The 21,171-nt window shown below is 37.8% G+C and overlaps 1 protein-coding gene across 1 annotated transcript in view; it reads right to left on the minus strand.

The window, feature by feature from the left end:
• The window catches only part of HCN1 (hyperpolarization activated cyclic nucleotide gated potassium channel 1), a 192,069-nt gene that overhangs the window by 59,032 nt on the left and 111,866 nt on the right, over positions 1–21,171 (minus strand). Inside the window, exon 4 of the mRNA XM_033086073.1 lies at positions 8,560–8,778. Within this exon, the coding sequence (XP_032941964.1) occupies positions 8,560–8,778 (219 nt within the window). The remainder of the gene's footprint in view (positions 1–8,559; positions 8,779–21,171) is intronic.

A 21,171-nucleotide genomic window follows, 5' to 3' on the forward strand; every position in this document is an offset into this window, starting at 1 on the left:
CAAGCTCCACTGTTGATCACAGTTCTTCCCTAAAACAAGCCAACATCCTCTGCCTCTTGGTGCAGTTCCTGTTGTCTCCATCCTACTTCCTCACATATTCTTTGGCTCCTGCCATTCCAAACCGGTTTTAACTTGGTGGCATATCATAGGAAAAAGCCAAAGACGCCTTTCCACTGCCTCTGTTACACTGACCAGTCATCTTCTGCGGCTCTCTGCCTCAGTCTTCCTTTGAGTTAGGCTTTTGGGTTGCGTCTGGTGTCAGTGGTGCTGCTGGCTGAGGAGGAGCCATGTCCATCTTCTGATTCTGCCTGATGATGCCCAAACATGGGCTGAACAACATCCAATGCAGTGCAGGAATAAAGCAGCAACAGACAGATGGGCTCTTCAGGCAGGTGATCACCCACTCTTCTCTCTTATATTCCCTACAAAACCAGGGGAAACAAATGCCTATGCCTAAAACAAGGCTGACAAATTAGAAAGGATTGGGAAGGAAATTAACTTGATAAATTCTAGCTACAAGCTCCTTCATATGCCTAATAAGAAACACTCAAAGACCTCATTTCTCATTTTAAAAGAATTCTCAGTGTTTTCCTCAAAACTTTATAAAGTTATTTTTACATATACATCAAATTCTGAAGTGAAGCTTTGCCTGAAGCAGGCATCCAGTGCTGCCCATATTAAATGGCATCTGACAAACAAATATTTTGTCTAGAAGGAGATTGTCTAGATACTTGTCTGAAAATTACATGTTCCTAACCCCAACCTGTGAAAACATAGCAGTGTGAATTTTTATTTTAAAAGTCCTTTTATTATGCTTAAGTAACTAGCATTTAGAAAAATGTTTTCTGAAGGGTTTTTTTTTCCTTTTGTAGCAGAAAATGTAAAAGGTAGGTCTAGTGTACTTTATGAAAACAAACGGATATAAAAGCATTCTACTTCTATATTTTTTACTAGTTCTCCTTTCTAATAAATGTTTCTTGGATTAGTGTTACAATCTTTTTTCAAGGTTTGTAACCATTTGGATTAAACTGTTAATTTAGCACAGAAAATGATACAAAAGGGTTTTTAAAGCATTCATTTGCATAGAAAGTGTTTTGTTCATCCGCCTATCCTCTGCATGCCAAAGTGCTTATAAATACTGCATGTCTTATTTATACAAATTATTATGTTCTCATAGTATACATGCACAGTGTAACATATATATAGTATAACATTCAAGTTAATTACTTGAATACTGGGAAACGGGGAAAGAATTACAATTTACAAGTCAATATAAAAATAATCAATGCTTCTTTCTTCCCTTCTTCCCTAACCAGATAAAGGAAAAAACCCCTAATCTTTCACAGAAAGGATTATTTTTTCACCCCTAATAATATATTAGATAATATTGACTGCTATTTCCTTCTACCCATCTACAGGACATAAACACAGTAATTCTAGTGCAGTTTGGATACTTGCTGTCTGCTATACCTTATCTGGAGTGAATCAGAGTTTTCTCTTGCTAAATTTGTAACTTGTGCTGTATTTGAACGAAGCCCAAAACTTAGTTCCTTTTATTTTTTGCTTCTCTCTCTCTCTTTGTTTTTTGTTTGTTTGTGTTTTTTTTTTTTGTTGTTGTTCTTTTTGTTTTTTGCTTTTTGGTTTGGTTTGGTTTGATTTTATGAGGTTTTTTTTTTATTGTTTTGTTTTTAATCTATTGAATGTGGAAATCTATGATAATTACTGTGGGAAGAAAGCAGATCGTGTGTAAAATCTGATTCTGAAATAACTTCATGCATTCACAGCTAATTTTATATAGTCATCATGAACATGTTTGTGATTGTAATGAGCTTGCTTTGCAGTTTCATATGGAAAACTGCTAGAAACCTAATCCATAATGCAAGACAGCAGAACACTTTATAGGTAAATTACTCACAACACAGCAATAAATCAAAGACAGTCCCATCTGTCATTTTAGAAGCAGTGGGAGTCTATTACAGTTTGGCACAGGTATGATGCAGCCGGGTGGAGAGCGCTTGGCTGGCACAGTACCTGCTGCCCGGAGGGACCAATCACCTTTTCAGAGATGAAAGGCAAAAATCACCAGCATGATTAGCCCAGCAAGACTGGCCATAATGAGAAGCTGAAACACAATGATGAAGTATTAGGACAAAAGTGGAGACCAGCTACTGAGCTACTGGCTCTGACCAATTTATGCTTCCCTCCAAAGTCTTGCCCTCAAAAAAAACCATAATATTCAGTTAAACTTGTAGAGAAAAAAAATGTTTTTTTTTAATGTTTCATTACTAAAGGTGAGTGATTCTGATTTTTGATTGGAAGAGGAAAAATGTTTTTTTCCCATACTTTTTGCAATGCTATCTATCATTCCTTCCTGTTTCAAAAATTGTGAAGATCAATGTCAATATCACAAGTATGTGTAGCAAAAATCCAGGTAATAATTATAAATAAAAATCTGATAAAGATGAGAAGGAGAAAGCAAGTGTTGGCAGTGAAGGCCTTACCAGGACACAACAAATATTTTCATGCTCAGTGAATAAGCTTCTGCCTGCACAGCACACACCGGTTCTAATGGCTGAGAATTTACACATTCATTTACATGTTAGTGGGTTGATTTCATGATGGCCTCAAGTATGCATCAAATTAAAAGATGTGTATAAATAAAATAATTAATATACCTATAAGTTCTATTATGTGCATGTTCTATCAAATAACAGGATGCATCCTGTGAAGTATCTGAAAAGATTTTTCTGAGATGCAGCTATTTTTTGCCTTTCAGAATGTTTTGCTATTGAGCAATATCAAGCTTTCAATGGCCTGCTTTGTTCTGATAAATCTCATTGCCTTCTGCAAGGACCAATAAGACTCACAGAAGCCAGAAATTTATCCATTTAGCATATGACCTGATGTGTGCCAAAACAGCATAAGATGATTCAGAAATAATCCTAAAGGCAACAATTACAAACCCTTTTCCAACTATAAGGCACCCTCAACTTTCAAATGAAACCACAAATCTGGGAATTATAGCTACCAGAAGCAATTCACAACTACTGTGGTATTCAGTGACTCTCAGTAATGCATAAATATTTAGGGAATAATTAATTTTCTCATTCACAATACTACGATGGCTATATGGCTTTTGATAAAATCAGCACATAGTCGTGAGGTCCTGACATTGCACAATACTGTTAGCATGTCTTGTACTTGATCATTCATAAAACACTTTAAAAATTCTTTACTATTTAAAATACTGCACTGTGGAAAAGCTGAATAGGATATACATCTGTGTAATCTGATGAGAATTTTCTAAAAATCTACAAAACTAGAGGCTGAGAAAAGGTTTTACTTTACTTTCCTGTTTGTGTTTTTGTTTCAAATTGATTTTTTCTTTGTTTTTGTTTTGATTTTGGATTTGGTTTTTTGTTTGATTTTTTCCAAGTAGGTATAACTCCAGGATAAATTAAATCACCCCTCATTTTCCAAAATAAGTAATTCCTTTGGTGTGGCAAGTACAGTAATTTCATGATTATAAGCCGCAGCATTTTGACTAAAATTTTGCTCCCACCCTGGAACTGTGGCTTACATTTAGGAGCGGCAAAATATGTGAAAAATTTTCTGAAATTTCCAACCCCGGAAGTGCAAGCCGAGGTGCTGAGCCGAGCACCTACCAGTAAAGCCCGGCATTGCGCGATTGTTACAAATTGGTTACTGTGCTGCGTGGTGGGTGGAGGCGAGCTCTGTGCTGGCAGCGCGGGGATAGAGGGAGGCAGAGGAGCTCCGTGCTGCCATCCCCACGGCCCAGAGGGAAAGCGGGGGCTCCCGCTCCCGCCTGCCGCCACAGGAGCAGGCAGGCTCTGCCCCCGCCTTGCCGCCCTGGGAGCGGGGGGGCTCCTTCCCCTCCTGCCGCTGCGAGTGCCAGCAGGGTCCATGCCAGCAGCGCAGTGGGGAGGCGGGGGGCTCCATCCCCACCTGCCACTGCGGGGCAAGTGATCCGTCAAACTTTATTACTGTAAAGAGGATATGGAGTATATGGAGAATATGGAGTATACCTGACCTGGACATCTCTCTCCTTTCTCAGGTATAAGTCCTTCACTAACTGATACCAGGATCTGATGTATCGATTACATCTGAAAAGTATTTTTTCCTGCGAGAACAGTTCCACTACTTCAGCAGAAAAAAGCCTGAACTTCATCCGATTGACCAGAATGTATCAATGCATTCTTTTTTGTACCACTTCTCAGTCTACAAGTTTACACTGTACACTGATTTTTTATTTGATCGCTTATGATCACTCTTAACTTTTCTCTGATTCATATTGGTTTTGGCCCACAAGAACAAACCTGTGGAGCAATACTAGCTTTCCTTACCATATTTTGGTTTCTCTCAGCATGCAGTGCTTGGCACAGGTCAAATTCTTAGATGGTTTTTGACATTTGGCTTAATTAAATAATGTCCTTGTCGTCCTGTGTGTAGTTTTTCCATTTTGGACTATGTTTGTTCTAGTTTTGCATACCTTGAGCTTTGGAAGGATCCAAATTCAGGAGATTTCAGCAGATAATTTATTTCTGGTTGTTTTCAGCATGAGAAGGACCAGAACTTTCTGTTAATTAGTTGCACTCCACAGATACATTTATGATGCTATTCAGATAAGAATCAAGTACAGGAATTTCACGATTATAAGCCGCACTGAATATAAGCCGCACTTCTGGGTTTCAGTAACTTTTTGGTTTTTTGTCCATATATAAGCCGCACCTGACTATAAGCCGCATGTTACAATACAGAGTGTGATAAAAGGTATCTGTTCTGTCACCATCTGTTGAGGGTGGGGACAGTGATCCTTATCTCAACGGCAGATATTCTGCTAATGGGCCATCCATTGAAACCAGGCAGGGCATTGTTCTTTATCTTTTCACAACCCATTCTTCCTCCAGGGAGTCATTGTCTGCTAATGGCCCATTGAGTCCCACTGTGTGACTGATAAAATTACTGCATCCCATTGAAAGTTGCTCCAGCCAGGGGGAAGAGCCCAACATTTCTTACCAAGATAAAAACAGAGGTTTTGGGACACTAAGGGAGCCCCTTTCTCCAGAGGAAAACCGGATTTCTCCACATCACCACTGGACCTCCAGAGGGAAACTGCACCTTCTACAGGATCACTGCTCCAACTAAGTCACATCTGTCACTGCAGGAGGATGCAGCCACCATTTAATGGGACTGCTACCAACACCCTGCCTGATGGGGTGTCAGGTTGTACTCTGACTTTGTCAGGGTTTGGAGTTTGTTTCTTTGTAGTACTGTATTTCTATTTTTATTGCCCTAGAAAAGAACTGTTATTCCTAATTTCCATATTTTTGCCTGATAGCCCCTTGATTTCCAAATTATAATAATTTGGAGGGAGGGGGTTCACATTCTCCATTTCAAAGAGAAGTTCCTACCTTTCTCAGCAGACACCTGTCCTCCAAACTAAAACAGCAACTTTTTGTTCTTTGTCCGTATATAAGCCGCACCTGATTATAAGCCGCACTTTGGGTTTGGACCAAAATTTTAGTCAAAATGGTGTGGCTTATAATTGTGAAATTACTGTAATGACCTCTTTCTTACCTCCACTATCATTCTATGTTGTCTAGCAATTCATGTTACTTTTATTATTTTACATAATTCTTGCAAGGAAAACACGAAGCCAATAAATATACAATCCTAGATACATATGTCTGGAACAAGAAATTGATCCTAGCCTTTAAGTCCCAAAACCCCTAAAACGTCTCAGTCTCCTGATGCAAAAATGGATAACGGAGTGCATTAAAACTCTAACATTTGTAGCTAGAATTTCATCAACCTTTTCCTCAAATGTCAGATATGTGAAATATAAACAATTTTTATCTGCCAATATTTTAGAAAATAGAAGGACAAAATGGGTACCAATGGATACACTACTAGATTATTTCATGTAAAGCCATATCGCCTTCTCCAGAGTTAAAACATCCCATTAACCATTTCAGAACTTGGGAGGTATGAAGAAACTAGTTACCTTCATGGGTACCATGGGTACCATGGTCTTTGAAGCCCATTTATCTACTTTGCAGAGTAAAGAAAAATATAGAATACTCTTTAAGAATTTGTAGTAATTACTTATAATTCTTATGCCATAATCAAAGATTTATTTAAAAATATGATTAAACTATGATAAAGAAATGGTTAAGAATGTACAGACAAGTTTATATAGTTGTTAGAGCTGATAATATATATCAGGATCCAGGGTCTCAGAAATCAGTAGAAAAAAATTCTTTATTCAAAACATCCTTTATCTTAGCCCTTAATAACCAGCATAACAATAGCTTCCAGAAAATAAGAAACATTTTTTCTAAAGCATAGAAATATGCAATTTCTGGCTCAATTCTTAAATTTCTGATTGTCAATAATGTGCTCTTCTTTATCTCTGAAGTCAGGAAACAAGTAAGAAGTAAAAACAAAAGGAAAAATGAATGTGTTGAGAATTGCAGGAGTTGAAAAATGCTGGATATTTCTATGCTAATGTTTAATAAAGTGTGTGCATAAAATCAGAGAAAAAAGCAAATAAACAAAAAGTTTTGTTTGTATGTGCACAAAATCAGAGAACAAATAAACGAAAAGTTTTGTTTGCTGTTTTGCAAAAAGATAAGGAATGCAATACTGCTTGACTACTGCTGGGTTTTAATTTACAAAATGAGTACAAATGAGACTGGCTTTACTCAGCACAGTTTAATATACATGGATATATTTACACATGTACTATATTTCTGATGCTCAAAATATTGTGATATACTGCTGCAGCCAGCATGGTCTGAGGACAATGATTAGGATGAGATTTCAGGTGAATTGTGACATTTCTTCTGGTTTCTTAAATCTGTGTATATGTGTGTGTATATATGTTGACCCTAACCTCTAATAAAACTGCAGTCATACTTCATGTCCATGGTTGATATTTCAGTCCCACAGCTTCCTAGAAATGTCCCATTTGGATAAAATTACTTTCCTTTCTGTTCACAGAACACACCCAATGAGCCAGTTGGGTTAGGTGACCTACAGGATTAGGCCTTTGACTTTATGCTGAGATGAATAAGGGGGTTTCACATGGTCACTGACAGAACTCATTTGGTTTTAATGATCATCTCTGCTCTCTTACTAAACCTCTTATTCTCACTTATATTTTATGACACTACAGTGTGTGAAATTTCTTGCTTGCAAACTTGTTTTGAACAGCTGTTTTGTCAGCCATGAGCTAATTTTTCTGTCACTTAACTTACAGCTCATCCTGTACCTCTTCCTGTCTCTCATATATTGTACCCATGATCTTGTTGCAATTTGAGCTTAACAAAACTGTATATAAAGCCTTCTTCACCCACACATTCTCATTTCCTCTCTCTTTGCTTCCTTGTAAAGAAAATCCCCCAATCGATCCTATTTTTTTCCTCTTCCCTCTTTCTTGCCCAGCAAATTCAGGTCACTCCCATTCATCCTCAGCAGATGCCAGGGTCACCCTCTTGGCTATTTAGTCTCTGCCAGGTTTCTCCCACAGGTCTGGGTTACATCATACTGTGATTTCTGCCCAGTGTGCCTTTCTGGACCTTGTTATGGAGACATGCCAAATACTATTGCTCAGACTGTGTTTCTTATTTGCTGATGTGAACTTTGATTTCACTACTTTGCTCACCTGACCTCTCCCCTGGCATGGCTCCTCCAGTTCCCCATTCACTGTAATAACGAATTTTGTCATCTTTTAAGCACCTTGGTAATTCTGCACATTCTTTTTGTCCTTTCTTGAAGATCATTCTGATCCTTTCTTCCTTATGCCGTAATTCCTAGCTGTATTTTCCATTCTTTCATCCACACTTGTCTCTGATTTTTATTATACAACTGACAGTTTTAATTAGGACTTACTTCAGAAAGATCCAACCCTGTACCCATTCATGTCTTTTTAATTCCAATCTTTTACAGAATAAAACAGCATTTTACTTCCTGCTTCATAAAGAACTCTCTTCCACTAACCTTTCTCTACTTTTCTACCTTTGGCCACAAACGTTTTTGACCTTGGAGAGGTCATTGTTACTAAGCAAATGAAGACCTCTTGTGAGCATTTCTCTGAGGAAGCTGCAAACAAAACTAATTGTTTTGGTCTGGTTCTCGTTTAAAGGCCATTCTTTTGACATGTTCAAGGGTGATCCCTGAAGTGCACTCCAAAGAAATGACAGGAAATTATAAAGACATGCCCAAGCTACCTAGATCAAATACCTACAGAACACAGCAAAGGGATACAAAGCAAGTCTGAAGCAAGAGATAGAGTTTTCACAGAAGAGTTTAAAGGAAGTTGAACATCAAGAACTGACTGCTCTCTAGACAAAGTCGGGTCCTACAAAAATATACTGAACTCACAGAGTGTTCTGAACTCCTTTGTGTTCAATGACATCTACCACAAGATTCACACACTGCTAGATTTTCTCATGTAAAGCCATACTGCCTTCTCCAGAGCTAAAACATCCCATTAACCCATTTCAGAACTTGGGGAGGTATGAGAAAACAAGTTACCTTCTCTTGGTATTGTCGTCGTGACGAATCCAGAGACTGAATGAGGGCAGTGGCATGACCCACAAACATGGCATAGCAGGTCGCCCCCACGATCATGCTGAGCATGGTTATCCAGAGGTCGGACATGCTGACGGGGGCGCGGGCGCCGTACCCGATGCACAGCATGTGGCTCATGGCTTTGAAGAGTGCATAGGAGTACTGCTTTCCCCAGGAGTCGTTCTGCAAGAAAAGAGACAAGTGACTGAGCCTGGAGAGAAAATTACATTTGTACCTGTTTAGTGGGGTCATAGATTGCTGCCTCTGAAAGAGTAGTCTGGTAATGTACTCTCTATGTTTGAGAAGAGGTATTCCTTCTAAATTAACTGTTAGATAAAGTGTCAGAGATTCTGACAGATAACACTTATCACAGTGAGATGAAATAAAATTAGCTATTTTTTATACATGATTATATTCTTAAATGTGGGTGCCATCCTAACTGCAAGGAGACTAAAGGTCAATTTTATTTTACAGCCCATGGCAGATGGAGTAGGAAAAGCTGAGTAATCAGACTTATCAAGTACAATAAAGTGATGTTTTGTTTTAATACGCATCTTATGGCTCTATTTCTTTCTTTTTGAAATTGCAATTTTAACACACAACCATATTTACCTTACTAGTTTCCTTTCACTTTTCAAGGACAGAAAAAAAAAAAAAGTATTATTTATTTTAATGTCTGCTTACCCTGAGTTTTTGTTTTGTTTTGTAATTCTGTCTGTATACTGGAATAATCTCAGCTGAAAAGAAGTCTGTTTATTCTGCATCATAGCAAACCTATGTTCATTGTCATAATATGTGAAAGTCAGCTAAAAAAAAATAAAAGTGATGCCTAGGTCCTGTATTTCTGATGTGCAGCTGCCCCTTCCCAGTCTCTCTGGTAGATCAGAAGGACATAACTTCTTGCTCATAATCTTTTAAAATTGCAGAGATGTTGGCAGCATCCTCCCTTCAGCTTTACATAGAGACAGTCAAAGGGGCTGTTCCCAGCAAAAAGCAGACACCTTAACACACTCCAAAAAGCCCTGGGACTCCTTGTCAGATTTTTCTGTTTTCCAAACCAAATGAATGAAACAAGAACAAGGAGACAAACAGTGCTTGCAGGCATGCAGCACACATAAGAAAACACAGTATTTACCACAGAAAGAACTGACAACAAATTCAAAAATGAAGTAAAGAAGGAGGAACAGGGATTATGGGAGAAAGATTAGTCAATTATACAGTAGAGTGTTTAATATACAGGACCAAAAGTAATAAATTTGTTAACATAGATCTTCAAATCAGCAGTAGCATTTATATATAAAGTTTTTGTAGACAAAACAGTATTTGTGCTTCTCTTCTACCAATAACTGTACTCTAAGTTCTCAAAGAGCTGCAAGCTTGCTCTCTTGCCATTTAAATGCCAAGGTTACTAACCATCCTTGTGCTTCACATCTATTAAAAGGCTTTTTCTAGACCTCCTATTAGCCTAAATAACTGGTAACAGAAAATAAACTGCCAATTGTTGTATTGCTGATGACACAGTTAGTAGTTATTTGCTAATGTCATGATTTAAAAATTAATGGTTTCTCTGTACTTAACACTTGTTTCATGTTGTAAGGCAAATCTTTTCAGATTTGTGGGCTGTTGCTTTTTCACGAGTTACAATTTTGTGTCATAAAAAGAGATCAGGAATAGGCTTTGAGTGTTTACACTTAGAAAAAGAAAAAGAAAAAAAGAAAAAAAAAAAAAAAGAAAAAGAAAAAATATCTCAGATAACTGGAAGCCAGTTAGGTTTCAGTGACTAATAAGGAAGTACATTTCCTCTTGTTTCCGGCCTTTAAAAATACTCAAGAAATGAATGAAGAAGCTTCCCCAAAAAATCTCCAGTTCAGGATTCAACTATCCAGTTTGAGCATAGAAGCTCCTTGTTTTTGGGGTCACTGCAGATACTGTAATGAAAATTTCCTATTTCTCAGGAAAGCAACTTTAAAAAATTTAGGCAGTCTATTTTGAAGATCTTTCCCTCCAACTCTCATCACACTTCTTGTGCAGAAATAACTAATAAAGAAATTTTTAGAGACCCATACAAAAATTTTTAGTAGGTGGGCTTTATATAGATTATATTGGGAAAAACAATAAACTGCAGGCTGGGTGAAATATATCTAGAGTCTTTCAAGGCTACAAGTAGTGTTATTAAAGCCACAGTATCCGCAAGGCTGTAAGATCTAACCTTCAGTTCTCGTAGGCCTCCACAAAGTGGATCTTGCTCCTTAATTTATTACCATAACTATTAGAATCATTAAAGCTAATAATGACCCTGCCTAGGAATATTTTCTATCATATCATTGGTGGGATGAATCTCAATTAAAACAATTTCTATAAAACTATATTTTTACACCAAATCCCTGAGGTAATCTGAACACTAATAGATTTTATTTCTTGACTGAGATACTTTCCAGGTCTGTGAATCACAGTTTTAAATAAAATACCATTGTTTTAAGAAATAATAAGAAAAAGGAAGAGCAGCAGTAAGAAACGAAATACAAAAGAATATTTCCTACTAACAGGGTAACAGGATGAGTGAAAAATAAATTAAATACTAGTAAAAAAGTACTAACAGAAGGGAATAAGTGGCAACAAGAGAGTTGCAATGAAATGAATAAAAGAAATAGCTAAAAATTTACAACAAAATAAACAAAAATACATTTAACTATATATCTACCCTTTAGATATATGTAGATATATAGATGAGATAGAGATAGAGATAGAGATAGAGATAGAGATAGAGATAGAGATAGAGATAGAGATAGAGATAGAGATAGATAGAGATAGATAGAGATAGATAGAGATAGATAGATATAGATATAGATATAGAGATAGAGATAGATAGATAGATAGATAGATAGATAGATAGATAGATAGATAGATAGATATAGATATAGGTATAGATTCACCAAAGTGTGATCCAACAGCTCATACAGTCACGATTGCACCTGAATCCAGAGTGGAGGTCACGGCCATCTCAAATGGCAATTTTTTTATACAAAGAGCATCAGCTTTTACTGTGTAGTTTATTATAGACCACGTAACAGGCTAGGAAGATTTGAGGCATTCGTGAATGGATGGTTCTGAGCAGCAGGTCCTCAGACAGGTAGAAAGGTTTTAACAGGAGAAAAAAAAGTGACTGACAGTGCTTGGATTTGTCTGAGGATTTTGTTGCCAAAAATAGTTTGCCAATGTGTTTTTGTTTCTTTTCTTTAGTAATGATAAGCTCTTTTAAAATCCAGTGCAAAAATTGGTCTTTTTAATTTGCATGGGGATATTTTTTTAAATACTGGTCAGCAAATACCATTTTGAAGGGTACAGATTTTAATACAGTTATTTGTGCTGTTCAATAATTTATTCCATATATAAACCACTTAAAAAGAACATTGACCCTAATGTCAAATCCTATACATCATGTGTGTTATAGCCAATGTTACTAAATGAAATATTAATTATTTAATTATTTTCCTATCAGTGTTGTATAACCCAAGGGTTTGGCAAGAATAATACTAACTTTGTTTCATTTTGAGGGGTTGGAATTTTCCACAACCTTGTTCCAACCTGCTGCTCTTTCCTGTTCAAAAGCCAGGTGTGACCATTTCTCAGCTAGCTTATAGTAGTATTTTCTTTTAATAAGAAGTAATTTTGCACCTGCATCTTGAAATCTTTGCATAACATATCCACAGAAAGTATCCCTGAGTTAATAAAAGACCATTTTATGAAACAGAAAACCCTGGTTTTATATTGGTGTCTTTTCTTTAATAAAATCTTTAATAATAATATTTATATGATTGCATATTAAATGTTGCCTAAGTGGCTATATTCTGTTTTTAACATATAGATTAAAAAAACCCAACAACAGCAACAACAAAAAACAAGCTGAAAAAATTACCTACCAATTAATAAAAAAAGGGCATTTAATTTCTTAGTTGACAATGGCTTGATCACTGTTTCCAGATTAGCACTAATCAGTTTAAAAAGTTGTAAATTAAATTACATTAATTTGGAAAAACTGTTGAAGACTTTAATTGTGGGAAATACCAAAGCTGTTTATCCAAGGATTGATTACATAATCTAGCTGGATGACATTAAGAAATCATCACATTTGTGACAGGAATGGTCACCTTCCATTAGCTCTGTAACTATATATACATTAACTTCACAATTATACTGAAGAATATATTAATTCCGGGGCATTTCTGATCCTTAAAAATCTGTGTCCAATCCTTTTCATTCACCAAAGGATATTACGGTTTGTCCCATAATTTCAGATAAGACTACTACAGATATCTTTCAGTAATATTAACTTTTCATCTCAAAAGAAATAAATCACAGAGAGGCCACATGGCACCTTCTAAGGGAACACAATAAAAGTAAAATTATTTTTCTAAGGGGATTAAAAAAGGGTTGCTATTTTTCTATATAATCTATGCAGGTTTTCATCAGGAAATTTTGTTGTCATACGACAAATCAATTCCACTCCCATATTGTAGTCATTCCCTCAGGCACAGCTTATCTTCCCTCAGCCATATTCTTGCACTGAGATATAAATTGATTTAGAAATCTCATACTAAGGTGACTATTGCATAGACAATAATGTTTTCTTCATTTTTGCCTCAGTCCTTTTTTCTTTCACATCACAATTACTGCAGGTGTCACAGAAATGAGTCTGTCAGTTTGCAAGAACATGCTTTGCAGTCATGGAGCAAAGACTGGCTTAATAATTAAGAGAAATTGTTTCTATCAGGATTTTAAATTCATCCTCATTCTCCCATCAAAATTGTAGCAGAAGTGGGGAAGTAGCTCTCCCTGTCTGAAAGAACTTGTCTTGTCACTCACACCCCAGTCTTTTTTGCTCACCATTGTCTTCAGGTTCTTCTGAAAGTAAGTAGTATCTGAAGGAGCATCTTGACAGGACATAGACAGTTAGTCTCTATCCTAGTAAATTTAAAAGCACCAGAAAGCATTTCCAAGCTCTAGAAGTTGGTTCACACAGTTTCACTTTTAGAAATGCCCCTGATCTAACACTGGTCCCATAGCACCCTTCCAAACAACTGCACTTGTACTTTGAAGCTGGTGTAGGTGAGGAACCCTTCCTTCTAAGCTGCTGTCATGAGCTTGTCCTGTGGTGAAACCCAAAAAATATTTATTCTATGGAAATATTAGATAGCTCCTAAACCAGTCCTATCCCAGTGCCCATCAAAATTGGGCACTATAATCTTATTTATGACCACAGAGGCAGCTGGACAGTCCATAAGTAAGCCCTCTCATTTTAGCATTGTCACAGGAAGTCATTGCACAAAATTAATGCAAAGTTAGGGTTCAAGAGGTTGAAGAAAGCACAAAGAATCCTCGCCTGCATGGTGGCAGAGACTGTAACACAAGAGTGGCCCTGAGGAAACACCCACCTAAAATCTGGGGGACGTGAACTACTGCTGGTCAAATTTACTGTAAAAAGTAGTCTCTTCCATCAGGAATTCAACTAAACTCTATTTATGACTTATATAGCCATATATGGTTATGTAAGTTATAGCTATATATTTATTTGTAAGTCATTATTTTCAATCATTTCTAGACAACTTCTTAAACTGAAGAGTTATTTATAATCTAACTAATGAAAAAGGCATGCTAAGAAAACGCTATAGATGCATGTTAGCAAAATTTTTACCAGGTATGTTTGACATAACTGGAAAAGAGGCCATGACATCCTTTGCCTGTGTCAACTAGTTACGTGCACATGATATGACAATAGAACTGGGCCTCTGTACTGACTCTATAATTTCCTCAGTAATCCACATATATATATATATTTATATATATGTATATATATAGTTTACATGGCTTTCTATCAGGAAGTTGCATAATTTCCTGCCTCTGGTATCTGGTACCTTAGAATTACACATTAGTTAAAATCTCAGCCAGGAAATTGGAGCAAAATATCATCTCAGTAATTCAGCTTTTAAAGAAGTTTGAATTCACAATGAATAACCAAGTTGAGAAACATTTACTGTTTCAAAGCTCATGCAATGGTGAATGCACTACCATGTAAAACCTCTAGTTTTTATCAAAGCTATTGCTACTATGAATATCTTGTTTTCTAAAACTAGTAAACAAAGGCAAGGTGGGATCAGACTTGGAAGACTAAAAATTCCAGTGTTCTAAAATTCTTAAAAAGTGCAAGGAAGAGAAGTCTATTTTAGGAAGTGTGCAAGTATGTATGATGTAAAACAGAAAAACCCTGAATTGGTAAGCTCAGTGAAATAAGCAGATGTCTTCGGAAACTTCTGAACCTTTCAGCTGATACGTGCACAGATAACAGATGGTGTAAGTGACTCAGCATATACTTTCAAGATCAGTACTAGCAGGAAAAAAATTAGAAATTGTTTGGCACTGCATTCCGCAGGAAAAGAAGTTTGACTGGAGGAGCAATGACTAAATGTTATATATTTACTCAGTTCAGAATAGCTACATGACTTTGCTGTCATTACAGCTTGTTCATTTTTTGGTGCTCTTGCTTTGGCACTAGCCATCAAACAGAAACAATGTAGCATGGCAGATCTTTCCTTTTATTTTGATTATTTTTCCTGATGCAGAAAATATCGAACATTTATCTGCTAATATGTTTCTTCAGTGAACAAAGTTCCTTACTGAAATTTATCAAATAAATTAAAATTCTGATCAAGGCAGTTGGCTTTTATTTTCCTTTGTCATAATGCACTCAAATTTTGATTATGTTCAAACGACTCTGATTTTTTATCCCGAAATAAACTTAAGTGCCATTGTTTACAAGGGACTGACTGGAACAGATATACACCGCCTGGCAATGCAAAAATATGTTCTAATCACAGTAAGTAGTGTGTGGTCACAATAAGTGATTACAAGTGTATCTACAGGTTTCTTCTGGGCAAAGAATTCATCTTAAAAAGAAATACTTTCTTACAGGAAAAGAAGAAAAAAACCCAGTACAATGGCATATCTACTAAGACAAGACATAAATCCTGCAAGGAGGCATTTTTGATGAGGAACTTTGTTCATGAAATAGCTCTGTTCAGGAGAGGTAAACATTCAGGGTGCATTAAAGATAAAGTACTTCTTTGTTCTGCTCCTTTCATTTGGTGAAAGGAGCTGGATATAAAGTAAAACAGTTTACTTAACAAGCCTCAAGTATTGAATCAAACCATTTATGAAATGCTTTTACAATGCAATCACCAAGAAAAGCTTTGCATTTTTAACAGTAGCTATCTAGATAGTCAAGAATAGGCTGATGATAATGTGGTCTTAATATAGAGCAGTTCTGGGAAACAGCTGAAGGAGTGAAGTGACATAAACCTGACTCGTGGCTCCATAGCTTTACTGAAAACTGTTAGGAAGAATCTACACCATCATAGACAATATTTGCAACCAATTTAGGAAAGGCAACTTGGTAGAAGGAACTCAACCTCTCTATTGTGTGAACAACTCAGACTAGGTAGCAAACTATGTGAAGCATCCAATCCCAAATAAAATGGCAAATGGAAATTATATAGTTTTGGAAGTGGACACAGGGCTTTCTTAGTGCTGTCACCATACTCTATGAATCAAAGGAATTTTGAAGCTACATTTAAAAAGGCAGGAAACAACAAACCTCACAAGTGGCAGAAAAAGCTATCATTAGGAAGTATCTAGACAAACTTGATACATAATTTGGAAATGCATAGATAGACATGCACAAAATAATAGTATCCCAATGGTTTCTCGCCAAGAATATTTCAAAACATCCAAATATTTTCCAAGACACATTTTCCTCCTTGGTTCTATTTATAGGCATACTCTAGTTAATTACATCTCCTTCTGTAAATATTTTTAAGAATGTGTCCTAAGGGGGAAAAAAATATAAATAGTGGATTAAAATGGTCTAATATGATCTACTCACAACAAGTCTGAATATGTTTTAATCTGCTTAAAAAAGAATCAAGGTGAACCAATGCTACTTTGACATAGAGAATCAGCATAGGAGTAGGATTGGGATTTGTGAGTTACTGAATTCACTGCTTTAAAAAACAGTGGATTTTCTCTAGTAAAAGGATGCTTAATACTATATAGGCTAATTCAAGTATTGTTCTGCTTAGACTAAGTTTATAATTCTTACCATGTTTTATTTAAATAATGTATTTTTTAAGGCAGAGGATCAGTGCTGTTTTTAAGTATTTTTTTCACTTAGCTGGTACTTTCTTGTCAGTTTTTTGATAAATTTCATAACCTGATGCCTTTGAGACTCTAGGTTGCATCTGGTTAGTTTGCAGTTCTTTAGAAAATTACCTTACTAAATATCTGAGCCCTCAAGAGGCTGATCTGCATTTTTGGTAAATCACAATCCCTCATCAAATACTACGTCCTACAAAAAGCTGTTCATTATTTTATTAGGCAGTGACAGCAGGAAGCAAAATAGTTCTGCAGCTGAAAACCTATTTTGGCTCTATGAAAAGAACAAACCTCAGTGTCAAAGCAAGTAGACTGAATCTAGGTCAGAGGTTTTTTTTTTCTGAGAATCTATCTGAGTTTCCTGATGACCTTTTCGTAAACTCAGATGCCTTAAAACTGCAGGTGCTTACTAGAGTCTACAAGACTTTCAAGGTAATATAATATAAAGAAAAATTATTTAGCAGCCTAAACACCACAACACCACCCACAAAATGATGGCTAGGCATTTAAAAAAAAAAAAAGGACAGACTTAGTGACCCACAAAAATTTCATTTCCCTCCTCTAGCAGAAGGAGGTTAATCTAAATCATAGAAGAATATTGTGACCTTGAGGTTATGAACTTTGAGGGGAAGGAAGGGGAACATGCTCCTCTTTTATCATCCCTGAAGGAGTTAACAGAGTACAGTAATTTCACGAATACAAGCTGCACAGACTATATGCCGCATCTCCGGGTGTTGGCAAACATTTCGTTCTTCGTCCATAAATAAGCCGCACCTGAATATAAGTTGCTCTGTCGTTCGCAGCGAGGACCCGTGCAACAAAGTTGCCAAATAGTAACAGAACCCGGCATGGCTGGGTTTACTGGCTCAGCTAAGGCTGTGAGGGCTCAGCCCGCACGGGGCTGCTGACGGGGCCAGGGGGCCCAGCTTGGTGGGGCCACTCAGCAGGGCCACTCGGGACCGGCCGCCGCCTCTGGGCTCACTTGCCCCGGCCCGGCGCTGCCCCGTGGCGGCAGGCAGGGACGGAGGACCCCCGTTCCCGCCGCGGCGGTGGCAGGCGGGTGCGGGGCCTGCCTGCTCCTGCCATGGCAGGTGGGGGCTGGAGCTCCCCGCTTACCCCACGGGCCGCGGGGATGGCAGCACGGAGCCCCAGCCTCCTCCCCGAACCGTGGGGATGTCAGCACAAAGCCCCCTGCCTGAAGTAGGGAACTCCCCTGCCTCCCTCCCCGCCCCCGCACTGCCAGCACTGAGCTGGCCCCACCCGCTGCGCAACACAGTAACCAATTTGTAACAATCGCTAAATCCTGGGTTTTACTGGCAGGCGCTCGGCTCAGCACCCTGGCTGGCACTTCTGGGGTTGTAAATGTCAGAAAATTATTCACATATTAGCCGCTCCTGAGTTTAAGCCGCATTTCCGGTGTGGGAGCACAATTTTAGTCAAAATGCTGCAGCTTGTATTCGTGAAATTACTGTACTTGAGTGATCCTGTAGCATTCACCCAAGAGATGTGAAGCACACAGGTGCCAGCTGCAGCTGTAAAGACAGGGATTCCCTTGTGCAGCCATCAGTCCATGCCCACTTGGTCAGTCTGGGCTTTTTCAGGTATCATCACCCCAGTGTTGAGGACAGCACCAAGGTCAGCTTGACACTGACAGCGTGTGACAGCATGTCAGAGTCATGATCCTGTGACACCTGCGCTTCTGGACAAATGGACATGCAGTCCAAAAAGTACTGGGCAGATTACTAGAAGGAACACAGACTGATAGTTGTTAAACACCTGGATACTAGCTCAGTCCCTCAGTAGCAAATTTCTGAAAACTGAGGGAAACATCACCCCATGCTTGCTGTGGTTTTACCTTTTCCGAGTATCTTCCCTTGCCATCCTTGGAAAGGGAACAGGGAAACTGCAAACTCTGCTGGTGCCACCTGAATGAAATCCCAATAGCTCAACTGGGACACATTCAGTTTGCCTTTATATTACTCTTGTTTCTCTATCCAACTTTCTAGCTGTTTAAGCAAGATCAGAGGAGGTCCACAAAGATGATCAAAGGGATGAAGCACCTTTCCTATAAAAACAGACTGAGAAAGCTGGGATTCTTCAGCCTGGAGCAACTCTGGGAAGACCTTTTAGCAGCTTACCAATACTAAGTGAGGGCTTATGGAAATGAAGAAGAGCAACTTTTTACAAAGGCATGTAGTGATAAGACAAGGAGAAGTGGGTTTAAACTGAAAGACAGTAGTTTTAGACTAGATATTAGATATATAAAGAAATTCTATACTGTGAGGATAGTGAGACACTGGAAAAGGTTGCCCAGAGAAGTTGTGGATGTCTCCCATCCCTTGAAGTGATCAAGGCCATGTTGAATGGGGCCTTAAGAAGTCTGGTTTAGTGGAAGGTTTAACTTTTCTTTAGCCAACTTGCTCTCTCACAGTTCCATGGCAAGTATTTATGAAACAACTGTTTCCTTCACAGAACAATAGTAGTGCCATATAACTACTTAGAAATGCTTGGAAAGCCCATGGCATACTTTCATAGATACAACATAAAAAGGAGGAAAATCTCCTACTGCAATTAAGAGTTAATTACATGATTTGATTACAGGAAGACCTGCAAAATTATCCTGCAGAGCAACTAAAACATCCACCTGGTGAGTAGCTCACAGGAACCCAGATTTTTCAGTGTTGATACTGAGGATAAAACGCTCTGACAGAAATGGGTACAGCTCTAAGGCAGACAGCCCAGACCAGAGGACAAACGCTGGGGAGAGGGCAGGGATGTCTAGCACTGATGCTTGAGGGAGAGGAGCACAGCAGGAACACCAGAGTCCACAGTGATGGACAATGAACAGGAAGAATAAAAGTGCATTGTGTTTTTCACATGAGGATGTCTGCAATGGCCAATGGCCTAATTTGTCCTGAGTTTTGTTTGTGAGACCCAGCACTAAGAGGGAAAGGCATCCTAAAATTTCACTTCAGCTGACTTCAGGTACTTCACTTTGATAGCTAAGTGAGTTGGCAGGTCTCCCTAGACTCCCTACACAGTCAGTAAAAATCAGACTTCTGCAGATGGTGATTCAGAGTAGAATGTTAATGCAGGTGTTCTTTATCACATCCAGGGGAGAATTTCTCTTTCCACAAACTGCCCAGGATCCTATTCAGCTAAAGCTGCATCCATTATCTTCCTGAGCTTCCCTACTGGGTATACCTCTGTTTTCATGGATAGACTTGACACCCCATTTCTTCCTAGCTTCAATCTAGTGAAGGAAAAAAAATTGTCGACAACAGCCTCTTCTCTCAAGCTCTGGTTTTATTTTATGATCTGTGTTTTCCCTCTTGCAGTTGAGTTTGCAGTCAGATCAGGACATGAGGTTGCCCTTGAAAGTCTGACAAAAGTCAGAGGGGCTCTGTAAGAGGTGCTGCAGATTTGACTTGGTGAATTCTGTTCCAGTACACTGGATTTATTGTGAGCATACGACAGTGAGATGGTAACATAAACCACAGATAGGAGCAGGTGAGAGACAAAAAAAGATTCCAAATGAGAACAGAGGGATGCTTAGAATGCAAAAATCATAATTATTTACTTATATGGATAAAGTTCTACAGCAGAGAACAAACAGTGAGAGAAAGAGTTCTGAGATTCAGGGCACATATTTGTGTATCCATTTATTTAAAGTATCAAATTTACATTGCTTGTAAAAGGTTGGGAAGCATGATAAACTGGAACCATCTATAAGGACTCAGATTATAAGGAAAATAGCACATATTTACTCAAAAAATTGCATTACCTAACATGCAAATGGTTGGAAACCCCTTCTTAGCTAGAACCTTCATGTTAACTGAGCACCTGCTATATTTCAAGTTTAATTTTAAAAATCTGATAATTCACAGCATATCTATTTAATGTTAACTAGAATCAAAAGAATAATCCTTTTTTTAGGGTTTTCTTGTTTTAGTTAGTTTGTAGAAGCAGAGTAATAGAACCACTCATTTCAGACAGGCTCAGTTAAGCTTGTCTTGAAACCAGTACCACAGAAATGTCTGAATCTTTTAATAAATCTAGCAAACCATGGCACTCTGCACATATATGGCACTCATCCTGAACAATGACAAACAAGAATAATTTCTTTTTTATCACAATCATGATTTGCATCCTCCAAGCACATAGGTCAGAGAAGTTTAAGCTGAGTTACAGATCAGAAAAGTTTAATAAATCCCTTGTAAACATTACAGAGGGAAGTTTTCATTTTATTTAACTAATGGTCTTGAATCTAATCACTGAATCTAATTTCAGATCACATGGCTATTTCTTTCTGATGAAGTTTATATCAAAAATCCCAACATTTCTTTAAAAAAAATATATATAAGAAAGTAT

The sequence above is a fragment of the Catharus ustulatus genome, chromosome Z (genome assembly GCF_009819885.2).
Source record: "Catharus ustulatus isolate bCatUst1 chromosome Z, bCatUst1.pri.v2, whole genome shotgun sequence".
In the NCBI taxonomy this organism is placed as follows: Eukaryota; Metazoa; Chordata; class Aves; order Passeriformes; family Turdidae; genus Catharus; species Catharus ustulatus.